At 47.3% G+C, this 13,621-nt stretch overlaps 1 protein-coding gene across 1 annotated transcript in view; it reads left to right on the top strand.

The window, feature by feature from the left end:
- The window catches only part of TBC1D31 (TBC1 domain family member 31), an 88,651-nt gene extending 78,107 nt beyond the window's left edge, over nucleotides 1–10,544 (top strand). The window contains exons 21-22 of the mRNA XM_056522717.1: nucleotides 8,344–8,454; nucleotides 10,252–10,544. Of these exons, the coding sequence (XP_056378692.1) occupies nucleotides 8,344–8,454; nucleotides 10,252–10,394 (254 nt within the window). The 3' untranslated portion in view covers nucleotides 10,395–10,544. The remainder of the gene's footprint in view (nucleotides 1–8,343; nucleotides 8,455–10,251) is intronic.
- Nucleotides 10,545–13,621: the final 3,077 nt, after the last annotated feature.

The raw sequence follows: 13,621 nt of genomic DNA, 5'->3' as shown, positions 1-13,621 counted from the left end.
GCAGGATATACCCGTCCACTGGAAGTGAGGTAATCAGTTTTAGCTAGTGTCAGCAGGAGGCATACACGCTCGGACTTTCTTCAGTCCCTGAAATTTCTTCTCAGGGTGCTTCCAGGCAGATTCTAGAATGGCCTCAAATTCAGCGTGAGAGCTGAACACCTTGGTTGCCAGTCGAGCACGATGAAAGGATACTTCTGGAGCTGCGTCCAAAGTTCCTGGGTCCTCTAGGTTAAAGGTGTCTCTTATGGCCAAAACCAATGAGTTCACCGTGTCCACTGAGTCCGAACGATTCTCCGAATCGGATGCCGAATCGGAACCCTCGGCCGCTAGCTCTCGAGGAGAGTGCGAACGAGCGAAGGCGGCCCTGGAAGAGGGAGACTCCGACCTGGTACGTGGCTCAGGAGAGCCAGAGCGGCGACCACGGGAACGTCCTCCGGAAGAGTGACGTGTGTGGCCTGAAGAAGTGGTCGAGCGAGACCTGCGAGAGGAACGCCCGTGTCTACCAGAAGACTCGGGGGAAGAGTCGGAGGAGACACTCCTATTACGCTTATGTGAAGCGTAGGGAGAAGGGGAACGGGACCTTCTAGAGGGCCGGTGAAGGGTAGACCTCTCCAAGGCAGTCACCACAGAACGGGAGACCTGTGCCAAGTCGGATATAGACAGAGAGGGAGGAAACCCAGGCTGGAGGGGCGGGCCAAACCCACCGGGTCTGAAGGAGCATCTGGCTTAGAAATAGCAGGGGGGTCTGGGGGAGCAGTGGAGCAGGCAGAACAAGTGGGTTCAGCAGAACCTGGCATTTTTGCAGAGCAGTTTTTACAAGCGTAATGGGTAACTAATATTCCCGATATCTGCTTAGAGGGAGGAACAGTTCTGGACACGGACATGACAAAAAAAATGAACAGTCTCACCCAAATCTGTGTCCCATGGCAGCTGCTGTGAGGAGAACTCCGCAGCGTGCTGAGGGAAGAGAGAAAAGACGCCGGCCAATAGAAGGAAGAGGCCGGGTCAGAGCAAGGAGCTCTGTGATTGGCCCCTGCACGGCCCCAGCACGCGCACCGTGCTGATTGGAGGCCATTTTGTGCTACCGAGGCGCTTATGCTGCCAGGTGGGCGGAGCTAATGTCCGCCGGGCCGCCGAAGGATACCGAGGGACTCTCTCTGTAATGGCGCCCGCTCCGAACCCCGAGCGCACACGCCGCCTGCAGTGAGTTCTGTGCACCCGGGGACGGATCGGGCCAAGTGCCGTCGGCAGCCGCGGCTGCCGAAAGTGAAAGTAAAAAGTGCACCCGCCCGCATGGAGAAGCCTGCGGTGCGTGCACTATAAAACTCACACGCACTTAATAAAGTGCCCCCTTACTGTCCTTACTGTAGCCACTGCTCCCCCAATAATACAAAACAATCCCCCTGCAGGGAAATAAGATAATTCAGGCCAGCCCCAGCTTCTGCAGCATAGGGCAAAAAACAGAGGGTCTCCAGCTGTTGCAAGACCTAGGGAGAAAAGATACTCACCTCATGCTGAAGAACCAACCTAAAGAAGTCTTCAGACTGTAGTCTTCAGTCAGCCTTTTCACCTGCGGCAAGCCAAGCTCATAGCGAGGCGAACAGGGTGGTAGGGGGACCCGGACCCATGAGGGACAACCCCAAGCGCTGACCGTTGGCGAGAGGGGGTTAACAGTACATCCAAGATGCCTGCCACCTCTCACAATGGGGAAACAGTGAACATTGCGTTCCTGAGTCCCCACCTGAAAACAGAAATAAAAAGGAATAAAGAACTAACACATTCCCTAATATAATAAAAAAATATGAGACTTGGTCTGGAGAAAACCAGACCATGTCCACCTCCTTAAGACACTAAGCAAAAACTGAATTGCTCAGTGGCCTGGAGGCGGGTATATCCTGCTGGGAGGAGCCGACTTTTTGGTTACCATAGTGTCAAGCCTCCTGGAGTCAGCAGCATATACCCAGAGTCTGTGTCCCCCAATGGAGCCGATAGAGAAAAGGAGATTTTTTTTGTGATTACCGTAAAATCTTTCTTGTAGCCTTCATTGGGGGACACCGGACCCACTCATATCTTCCTTTTTTTGTCCAGATGATCTTTTTCAGGGTCATTTTCCGGGATTCTTTTTACGTTCAATAGTTTTTATTAATTTTCTTCAGTAAGGAAAAACAGAAGCAAACATTTTCCACAACAGAAAAAGTAGATAAAGAGTAGTCGCAGCTACTCCAACAGTAGTTAAAATGTATGAACATTCGATTACAATGTAACAAAAGCATTGTATCTTACATAATAATTCGAGGGCTGCTTTACACTAGATGTATACGTTGGATATATAGCCAAAATGAATCATTACAGTATAATAAACAGAGATTGGATTAGAGGCAACAAACCAAATTAGGAAGAACCTGTCCACCGGGATTCTTTTACGGGGTCCTTCGGACATACGTCTTTGTCGGCTTCTCCTACTTCTTTGTGACAAAACTGATTGCCTCACTTCCAGTGGGCGGGTATATCCTGCCAGGGAGGAACCGACTTTTTTTTCTTTCTAGTGTCAGCGCCTCCTAGTGGCAAGAACATATACCCATCAGTTAGGTGTACCCCAATGAAGGCTACGAGAAAGAGATTTTACGGTAAGCGCATAAAATCTCCATTTCTCTATCCGCTCCATTGGGGACACAGACCATGGGTGTATGCTGCTGTCACTAGGAGGCTTCACACTATGGTAACCAAAAAAGGTCGGCTCCTCCCAGCAGGATATACCCGCTTACTGGCCACTGAGCTTATCAGTTTTAGCTTAGTGTCCTAAGGAAGTGAACATGGTCTGGAGTTCTCTCCAGACCAGGTCTTATGTTTTATTATTTTCCTAGTTTTAGGGATGTGTTAGGTTTTTTATTCTGTTTATTTTCTGTTTTCATTGCGATTGCGGGGACACAGACATCACGTTTATGTACTGTCAACCCCCTCTCGCCAACGGTCAACGCCTGGGGTTTGTACCTTATGGGTCCGGGTCACCCTATTCCCTGCTCGCCTCGCTCGCACATGGTAGCTGGGCGTGATGCAGGTGACAGAAAGCTGACTGAAGACCTCACAGAAGACTTCATTAGGTAAGTTCTTCTGACTGAGGTAAGTATATTTTCCCTTCTCCTTTAGGTACAGTCTTGCAACCTCTGGAGACCCTCATTTTTTACCCACCTTTTATCAATAAGGCTGGCATGGACAGGTTTTTTTTCTTTATTGCATTCTGGGGTGGGGGTGAGCAGTGGCATTTTGAAAGGGGGCACAGTGTATTTCTTATCCTTTTAAGGATGTGTGTGTGTGAGTTTTTACTGTATGCGGCTGACAGCCACTGTGTTTTTCTATGCGGGCGCATAAAGCGCCAGTTTACTTTCGCTTTCGGTAGCGAACTGCTGCCGGCGGCGTCTCGCCCGCTCGCTTCCCCGCGAGTGCATATGCGAATGACATGTGCGCTCTGGACAAGGAGTGGGCGCCATTATTGACCTTCTTGTTCAGTATTTCGGCGGAGGGCGCCCTAGCTCCGCCCACCCAGGCCATCGGAGCTTCTGTGAGGCGCGAATTTTCCTCCAATCAGTGCTGTGCGCGCGATTGGAGGTGACAGGGGCCAATCAGCAGTGCTCCTGCTTCTGGCACGCCCCCCTCTAGCTATTGGCCGGCATTTTTTCCTTCTCTTACTACGCTAGAGCGGAGTTCTCCTCACAGAAGCTGCCCTGAGGTCACAGACTTGGGTGAGAGAGTTCTTTTTTTTCACTATGTCCATCCCCAGAACTGTTCCTCCCTCTGCACAGAAAACTGGAGCGTTAGTTTATAATTATGTCTGTAACAGCTGTAATTCCAAAATGCCTGGTTCTGCTGAACCCATTTGCTCTGCCTGCTCCACTGCTCCCCCAGATCCCCTGGCTCCCCCGGATGCTCTTACAGACCCGGTGGATTCGGCTGCCCCTCCAGTCTGGGTTTCTTCCCTATCTCAGTATATGGCTGATTTGACTTATGTCTCCCGTTCGGTGGCTGAGGCCTCCCGTAACGTGGTGTCTGCCTTGGAGAGGTCTGCCCTACGCCGGCCCCCTAGAGGGACCGGCTCCCCTTCTCCACGTACTTCACGCCCTCACAAGCGTGCTAGGGGTGCCTCCTCTGACTCTTCCCGTGAGTCTTCAGGTAGACGTGGGCGCTCCCCTCGTGGGTCCCGCCCCTCCGTTTCATCTGGGCACAAGCGTCGCTCTTCCAGAGGACATTCCCGGGTCGCCGCTCCTCCTCTCCAGAGCCGCGTACCCGGTCGGTGTCTCCCTCCTCCAGGGCTGCCTCCACTCGTTCACATTCTCCTGGAGAACTTGCAGAAGACTCTTCCGAATCGGCATCTGACTCAGAGGACCGCTCGGATACAGCTGATACGGTGAACTCATTGGTTGCGGCCATAAGAGACACCTTTCACTTAAAGGACCCAGGATCTTCGGACGTGACTCCTGAAGTATCCTTTCATCGTGCTAAACCAGCACCTCAAATATTCAGCTCTCACGCTGAGTTTGACACCCTTCTGGAATCTGCCTGGAGAAATCCTGACAAGAGGTTCCCGGGAATAAAGAAGGTTCAAATGCAGTATCCATTCACCAAGGACCTTGTTTCAAAGGTGACCTCCCCTCCTGCGGTGGATCCACCAGTTTCCCGCCTCTCTAAGGCTACTACACTGCCTCTAGCAGAGGTGTCTGCCTTCAAAGATCTGGCAGACAAGGAGGTAGAGTCCTTAGCGAAGTGTGCCTTTGAAGCAGCAGGCTCTTCCCTTCTTCCCGCCTTCGCCTCTGCCTGGGTGTCCAAGGCCCTTACGGTTTGGTGTTCCCAACTCCGTCAGGGTATCCTAGCGGGATCCTCCCCAGAGGATCTCTCTGCACTGGTTCTCCAATGCTCTAAAGCTGGGGACTTTCTGTGTACAGCTTCTATGCAGTCAGCCCGCTGCGCTGCCTTTGCTGTTGGTAACCTAGCGGCTCTCCGCCATTCCATGTGGCTTGAGGATTGGGATGCGGATGCCGCCTCCAAGAAGTCTCTCACTGAGCTTCCATTTACTGGTTCCCGTCTTTTTGGCAAGCGCCTTGACGAGATTATCTCTGAGGCGACGGGGAGTAAGAGTTCTTTATTGCCTCAAAATAAGGCCCGCACTACCTCTCAGAGGAAGTCCTCCTCATTCCGGTCCTTTCGGATTTTTGGCCCCAATAAAGGGTCTAGATAGGCGCCTTCGCGGGACAAGAAAGCTCCCTTATTCCGGGCGCGCCCTTCTTGGAAGTCAGACTTCACCCGTTCTGGCCGTTATGCGGCCAAATCGGGCAACGCAAACCCACTTACGCATGAAGGGAAACCCCCACCCGCAGATTTTTCTCTGGTGGGAGGTCGTCTCTTACTCTTTCGAGACATCTGGACCACACACATTCAGGACTCCTGGGTCAAGGACGTGGTGTCCAACGGATACGGCATCGAATTTGCCTCCCTTCTGAGGGATCGATTTTTTCAGTCCCGGTCCCCACGGTCTCCTTCACTAGCGAAGCAGTTTCGGGAGGCTCTCCAGTCTCTACTTCTCCAGGGTCCTCTTTGCCACCCCAATTTACAGTCGCTGCATTGGACGGCGTGGCGGTTGAGACCGCGGTTTTGAGAGCCCGCGGTTTCTCTTCCCAAGTCATTCGCACCATGCTCAAGGCTCACAAGCCCTCTTCGGCAAAAATTTACCACTGTACCTGGCGGTCTTATTTTCGTTGGTGTGAAGCTCAGGTTTTTTCTCCTGTTACTTTTTCTGTTCCCCGTCTTCTCTCCTTTTTGCAGTCAGGATTGACTCTCAGTTCCCTCAAGGGTCAGGTTTCGGCTCTTTCTATTCTTTTTCAGCGTCCTCTGGCTTCCAATTCTCATGTCCGGACCTTCCTTCAAGTAGTGGCACATGCTGCCTCTCCTTATCGGTCCCCTTCTCCTCCGTGGGACTTAAAGTCTTCCAAGGTCCCCCTTTTGAACCTCTTAGGGAAGTGTCCTTCTTTCCTGGAAAGTGGCGTTTCTTATAGCTATCACCTCTATTCGGAGAGTGTCCGAATTGGCAGCTCTCTCCTGCCGTTCTCCGTTTCTGGTGATTCACCAGGACAAGGTCGTTTTCCGGCCAGATCCTTCCTTTTTGCCTAAGGCTTTTCATCTCAATGAGGACATCGTCCTTTTGTCCTGCTCCTTCTCATCCCAAGGAGCGTTTACTCCTTTACAATCTGGATGTGGTGGGGGCCGTTCGGTCCTACCTCTCTGTCACCTCTTCCTTTCGTCAGTGCAATTCCTTTTTTGTCCTTACGGAATGTTGTCGTAAGGGACAACCTGCTTCCAAGGCCACCATTTCTCGGTGGATCCGGTCTGCCATTCCGGAAGCCTATCGCTGCAGGGGGAAGATCCCTCCCTTCAGGGTTTTGGCTCATTCTACCCGTTGTGTTGGGGCATCTTGGGCTCTCCAGAACAAGGCCTCAGCCTTGCAGATCTGCAAAGCGGCTACCTGGTCATCTTTGCATACTTTCTCGAGGTTTTACTGGGTTCATACCTTCGCATTGGCTGATGCTAGTCTGGGCCGGAAGGTGCTGCAGGCGCCGGTGGGTCAGCCGTCTGCCTAACCGGGTTTTTTTTTTTTTTTTTAAACACATTTTATTTCAGTTATACATAATAAATAGAGATCATGAAATATACTCCTTGCAAAGGAGTAAGAAGAGGAAAACTTTTTTGTGTAAAATGAGAAAGGAAAAGAAGAACAACTATTTGCTCATATAGCTCAGCCCATCCAGTCACTGAAAAGTCCTCTCCGAGACTCGCCACTTCTCCATCGATAAACAGTCCCTGAGATAAGGAGCAGTCCGGAAGGTGTGGCGGGCCTCAGGATACAGAAGTCGTTCACGCAATTGCGTTAGGTATACAGGAAGACTCATATAGGCCATCATGTAGTACCCTCTATTAAGATTCACATTTGCTGTCACAATGTCCGAGAACGATGGCGTACAATTAACTCTTAGGAAGGTAAGCGTAAGGCACCCAGAGTGTCCCCCAACAGACCCATACAATACCACTCCGTTGCGCTAAACGGTCGAATGATTTCTGCAATCTCAGTCGGAGTGTATTGGGAAACAATAAAGACCTTCCACTTTTCAAAGAATTGTTCTGTTTTCGTGTTTTTATGTCTCTCGTGTCTAATTTATCTATTCTGCAATACAATATCATTTGCGTAATAACCATATCCAAAGTTGGTGTTGAGGGTGAAAGCCATGAAGCAAAAAGATAGCGGAGAGCTATGTGCAAGGTGATATGAACCAATGGGGGGACCCTAGGTCCTGGACATCCTGCTACATTCGGGGGGCGGAATTGGTGAAACAGCAGGGTTCTGGGTGAATAAAGTAAAATGAGATCCCATACGATTTTAATGTAAGACATTATCATGTGCCAGTATGTCTTGGTGTGTGTACACGTCCAAATCCCATGCCACAGGTCAGTCAGGGGTGTAGAGCACTTCGGGCAAGATGTTATTCGATCGGGAGAAGGGAGGATATTGAAACCATTAAGGGCTTTGTGAGCGAGCTTGAAATAAGTTTCCCGCCATCTTTCATTTATAATAAGTCGCTTCACTATGCGCCACCCTTGTAGGATGCAGTCTGAAATGTCATCTTGCCTAACCTAACAAGGGATGGCTTTGGTATGTCCCATGGTCTGTGTCCCCCAATGGAGCCGATAGAGAAAAGGAGATTTTTTATGCTTACCGTAAAATCTCTTTCTCGAAGGATCCATTGGGACACAGCTCCCACCCTTTTTGGGTTTCTCTTTGGTTGTCTGTCCGAGGGTGAGTTCAGTTATATTTTTTCTTCTGGTTCTCGGACATTTCGTGCTTTTCCTTGACCTGTCGGTCCTCTCCTATTGCTCTGGGACTAAAACTGATTAGCTCAGTGGCCAGGACCTAAAAAGAGCAGCTAAAAAGGGCACCTGTTGTTTTAGAGCGGCGGTCTTCAACCTGCGGACCTCCAGAAGTTGCAAAACTACAATTCCCAGCATGCCCGGACAGCCAACGGCTGTCCGGGCATGCTGGGAGTTGTAGTTTTGCAACATCTGGAGGTCCGCAGGTTGAAGACCGCCGCTCTAAAGACCCCAATATGTCCATACACCATGTAGTGTTCCATAGCTCTCTTGGTGATGCTGCACAACACTTACTGGCAGGTTATCATGGATTTTTAGAATTTTATACCAGAAGGATATTGTCAGTAAAGGCCTAAGCTACAGATTATTATTATTGTGGCGCACATCACATCACCCAATATGACCGGCTGTCTCATACTTTGCTTTATTTTACAGACCGCCTTCGTGACGTGAATCTACATTCCCCGGAGGGTGAGAAAGAAGCTCAGAACAAACCACAAAACCTTTGCTTAAATGACGTCTCTTCTTCCAGCTCATCCACACATTGTGAGTTACTTTCTCCGGATATGTTCACACGGCAGAATTTCCATGCAGAATTTGGAGAAAAAAAAATTCAGCTCGGAAATTCTGCTATATAAAGTTAACATTGTGGTGAATGGAATTTTCGCTGTCCCATTCATATGGACGATTTTCCACTGTGGGAATTCTGCATTGCGGATTCTGCAAAAACGTTGAACAGGTCAGTGGTTTTTATAGAATTCCTCAGCAGAGTCCTATTGAAGTAAACAGGGCTCCCTGAATTTCTTCTGGAATCTGCGTGTTGAGAGCAAGAAATTCTGCATAAATTCTGAACAAATTTCACGCACATTCTGGAAGGAATCGGCAAAACTGCAAAAAATCGTCTGCCAGCTTGGCAGAAAGGAATCTGAGCGGAAGCATGGACGTCCACGTGTGAACATAGCCTCATAAGGAAAACTGGACTTTTATTTCCAGGATTCACCAGTCTTTTCTGCTTAGTAGTAGCACATTAGGCTGGTAGACTTTATACCAGGTATTGTAATGTAGGACAAATTGTAGGATTTATCTACACTACCATTGTGATTTCCTTCATAAGCAAAAACTATAATACAGCAAATAGGTAGATAGATATGAGATAGATAGATAGATAGATATGAGATAGATAGATATGAGATAGATAGATATGAGATAGATAGATATGAGATAGATAGATATGAGATAGATATGATATGAGATAGATATGATATGAGATAGATATGAGATAGATATGATATGAGATAGATATGATATGAGAGAGATATGATATGAGATAGATATGAGATAGATATGATATGAGATAGATATGATATGAGATAGATAGAGAGATATGATATGAGATAGATAGAGAGATGAGATATGAGATAGATAGAGAGATATGAGATAGATAGAGAGATATGAGATAGATAGAGAGATATGAGATAGATAGAGAGATAGATATGAGATAGATAGATATGAGATAGATAGATAGATATGAGATATAGATAGATATGAGATATAGATAGATATGAGATATAGATAGATATGATATGAGATATAGATAGATATATGAGAGATAGATAGATAGGATATGAGATAGAAAGATAGATAGATATGAGATATAGATAGATCTGAGATAGATAGATATGATATGAGATAGATAGATATGATATGAGATAGATAGGAGATAGATAGAAAGATAGATAGATAGATACAGCAACAGGAGAATACAGCAGCACACTGCTAGCACAAAGATATAGATAAAACATGAGTATATAGATACAACATGAGAAGCTATTCAGCTATGGTGTAGTAATGAAATAGTGAGATACTTAGCTTGCAATTTGGCGGCCAAATAGCTTGGACCGTCCCACCACGGTAAGGTGATCTCATTGGGCCGGACCCTACACTATGAATATGCCTCTGTGTGAATAGATCAGCAGGCATTGCAAGATCTGGAACATCCAAATCACCTTATATACACCTGATAGAGGTGGGTGGGGTGCAAGAACCAACATGGAGGTAGCCACTCCCCCATATGTGTAATACAAACAAAGAATAGGTCCGTATAATAGTTTGGAATCAATAGTGCTGGCCAACTTATTCTTTGTTTAGATAGATAGATATGAGAGATAGATTTGATATAGATAGATATGAGATATAGAAAGATATATAGATATGAGATAGATGGATAGATAGATAGATATGAGATAGATAGATAGATAGATAGATAGATAGATAGATATGAGATATAGATAGAAATGAGATATGTACAGATATAAATATAATCTGTGCTTTTTCTTTTCGTAGTTTCTCTGGATCGAGGAAGAGAGACCTTGGAGAGTAAGGAACGTGCCCTAATGTCAGAAGTGCGAGAGCTCAGACATAAACTGGCCTCACAGGCCCGGAGGAAACACCCCACGTCATGTTACCCGAGCACACAGTGGACATGACTTCTGCTTCAGTCAGATAGCTATTTTATTTATCAGAAATATATTTATTTTCAGTCCTGATTTTCCTACCTTGTTTTGTACAGTTGAATCATTTCCCAATGTATATGATCATTAAACACATTTTATTACTGAAGAGATTGTTCATTTATAACAAAGCAGCAAAAATCAACCAGTTATATGCAATAACTTCCAATATCCACTAGGGGGCAGTGGCTTCCTGGTTAGAAGTATTTTTTTTTTTTTTTTGTGTACAGCCTAATAGCCTAGAACAGTATTTTCCAACCAGGGTACCTCCATTACCATCATGTCTGGACAGCCTTCAGCTTAGAACAAGGTTGTGTCACATGGTTTGGACGGTGGATATCCTACATTACTGTAGCATTCATTTTATTTTGCAATTGTATGAAACATTGTGGATTATTGGATTTAATTATTATATCGCTTGGGTATCTCTGGCACTCCCATATATAATGCATAGAGCATGGCTGACCCACCAGCCAATGAAGTGGTGAGAGACAGGGCCTCTTTTGGAGATCCGTAGGGGTTCTCAGAGGTCAGACCCTTCCCCATTGTAATCAGGCACTTATCCCCTATCCTTTGGGTCCAGATCTCTGTGGAGAAACATGGCCTGGTCAGATGGATCCAGATCTCTGGAAAAACATGGCCTGGTCAGATGGATCCAGATCTCTGGAAAAACATGGCCTGGTCAGATGGATCCAGATCTCTGGAAAAACATGGCCTGGTCAGATGGATCCAGATCTCTGTTGAGTAACATGACCTGGTCAGATGGATCCAGATCTCTAGAGAACAATGGCCTGGTCAGATGGATCCAGATCTCTATAGAGAAACATGACCTGGTCAGATGGATCCAGATCTCTATGGAGAAACATGTCCTGGTCAGATGGATCCAGATCTCTGTGGATAAACATGGCCTGGTCAGATGGATCCAGATCTCTGTGGAGAAACATGTCCTGGTCAGATGGATCCAGATCTCTGTGGATAAACATGGCCTGGTCAGATGGATCCAGATCTCTGTGGATAAACATGGCCTGGTCAGATGGATCCAGATCTCTGTGGATAAACATGGCCTGGTCAGATGGATCCAGATCTCTATAGAGAAACATGACCTGGTCAGATGGATCCAGATCTCTGTGGAGGAACATGTCCTGGTCAGATGGATCCAGATCTCTGTGGATAAACATGGCCTGGTCAGATGGATCCAGATCTCTGTGGATAAACATGGCCTGGTCAGATGGATCCAGATCTCTGTGGATAAACATGGCCTGGTCAGATGGATCCAGATCTCTATAGAGAAACATGACCTGGTCAGATGGATCCAGATCTCTGTGGAGGAACATGGCCTGGTCAGATGGATCCAGATCTCTGTGGAGGAACATTGCCTGGTCAGATGGATCCAGATCTCTATAGAGAAACATGACCTGGTCAGATGGATCCAGATCTCTGTGGATAAACATGGCCTGGTCAGATGGATCCAGATCTCTATGGAGGAACATGACCTGGTCAGATGGATCCAGATCTCTGTGGGGAAACATGGCCTGGTCAGATGGATCCAGATCTCTATAGAGAAACATGGCCTGGTCAGATGGATCCAGATCTCTATAGAGAAACATGGCCTTGTCAGATGGATCCAGATCTCTATAGAGAAACATGGCCTGGTCAGATGGATCCAGATCTCTATAGAGAAACATGGCCTGGTCAGATGGATCCAGATCTCTATAGAGAAACATGGCCTGGTCAGATGGATCCAGATCTCTGTGGAGGAACATGGCCTGGTCAGATGGATCCAGATCTCTATAGAGAAGCATGGCCTTGTCAAATGGATCCAGATCTCTGTGGAGGAACATGGCCTGGTCAGATGGATCCAGATCTCTGTGGAGGAACATGGCCTGGTCAGATGGATCCAGATCTCTGTGGGGAAACATGGCCTGGTCAGATGGATCCAGATCTCTATAGAGAAACATGGCCTTGTCAGATGGATCCAGATCTCTGTGGATAAACATGGCCTGGTCAGATGGATCCAGATCTCTATGGAGGAACATGACCTGGTCAGATGGATCCAGATCTCTGTGGGGAAACATGGCCTGGTCAGATGGATCCAGATCTCTATAGAGAAACATGGCCTGGTCAGATGGATCCAGATCTCTATATAGAAACATGACCTGGTCAGATGGATCCAGATCTCTGTGGAGGAACATGGCCTGGTCAGATGGATCCAGATCTCTGTGGAGGAACATTGCCTGGTCAGATGGATCCAGATCTTTATAGAGAAACATGACCTGGTCAGATGGATCCAGATCTCTGTGGATAAACATGGCCTGGTCAGATGGATCCAGATCTCTATGGAGGAACATGACCTGGTCAGATGGATCCAGATCTCTGTGGGGAAACATGGCCTGGTCAGATGGATCCAGATCTCTATAGAGAAACATGGCCTGGTCAGATGGATCCAGATCTCTGTGGAGGAACATGGCCTGGTCAGATGGATCCAGATCTCTGTGGAGGAACATGGCCTGGTCAGATAGATCCAGATCTCTATAGAGAAGCATGGCCTTGTCAAATGGATCCAGATCTCTGTGGAGGAACATGGCCTGGTCAGATGGATCCAGATCTCTGTGGAGGAACATGGCCTGGTCAGATGGATCCAGATCTCTGTGGAGGAACATGACCTGGTCAGATGGATCCAGATCTCTGTGGGGAAACATGGCCTGGTGTGAACAGTTCCAGCTGAAGGTGGAGTGTAATGCTGTGGGGAGTGTTTTCTTGTTGGACCCTGGCTCCCTCTGATACCTGTGGATGGACATTTGCACAGTAGGGCTCATTTAAGTATTCTGGCTGACCAAGTTTATCCCTTAGCAATTGATTCACCTATAGCAGATGAAGACTGTCAGCAGAACAATGCGCCATCCACAAGGACATCTAGTCATGAATTGGTTTCAGGAACACTACAGTAGATTTTTTGGTCCTCCATGGCCTTCACAGTTCCTAGATCTTAAAGGGGTACTCCGGAGGAAAGATATTCCAATCAACTGGTGTTAAAAAGTTATACAGATTGGTAAATTACTTATAACAATCTTAATGCTTCCAGTACTTTTCAGCTGCTGTATGCATGAGCAAATCCCCATAGCAAACCGCTCCTCCTCTGGACAGTTCCTGACATGGAGCACTGTGGTCAGACTGGAAAGAACTACACAACTTCCTCTGGAGCA

This window comes from Hyla sarda, chromosome 5 (genome assembly GCF_029499605.1).
Source record: "Hyla sarda isolate aHylSar1 chromosome 5, aHylSar1.hap1, whole genome shotgun sequence".
Lineage (NCBI taxonomy): Eukaryota > Metazoa > Chordata > Amphibia > Anura > Hylidae > Hyla > Hyla sarda.
The sequence above is the reverse complement of the archived record's forward strand: the minus strand, read 5'-3'. Positions and strand labels throughout refer to the sequence as shown.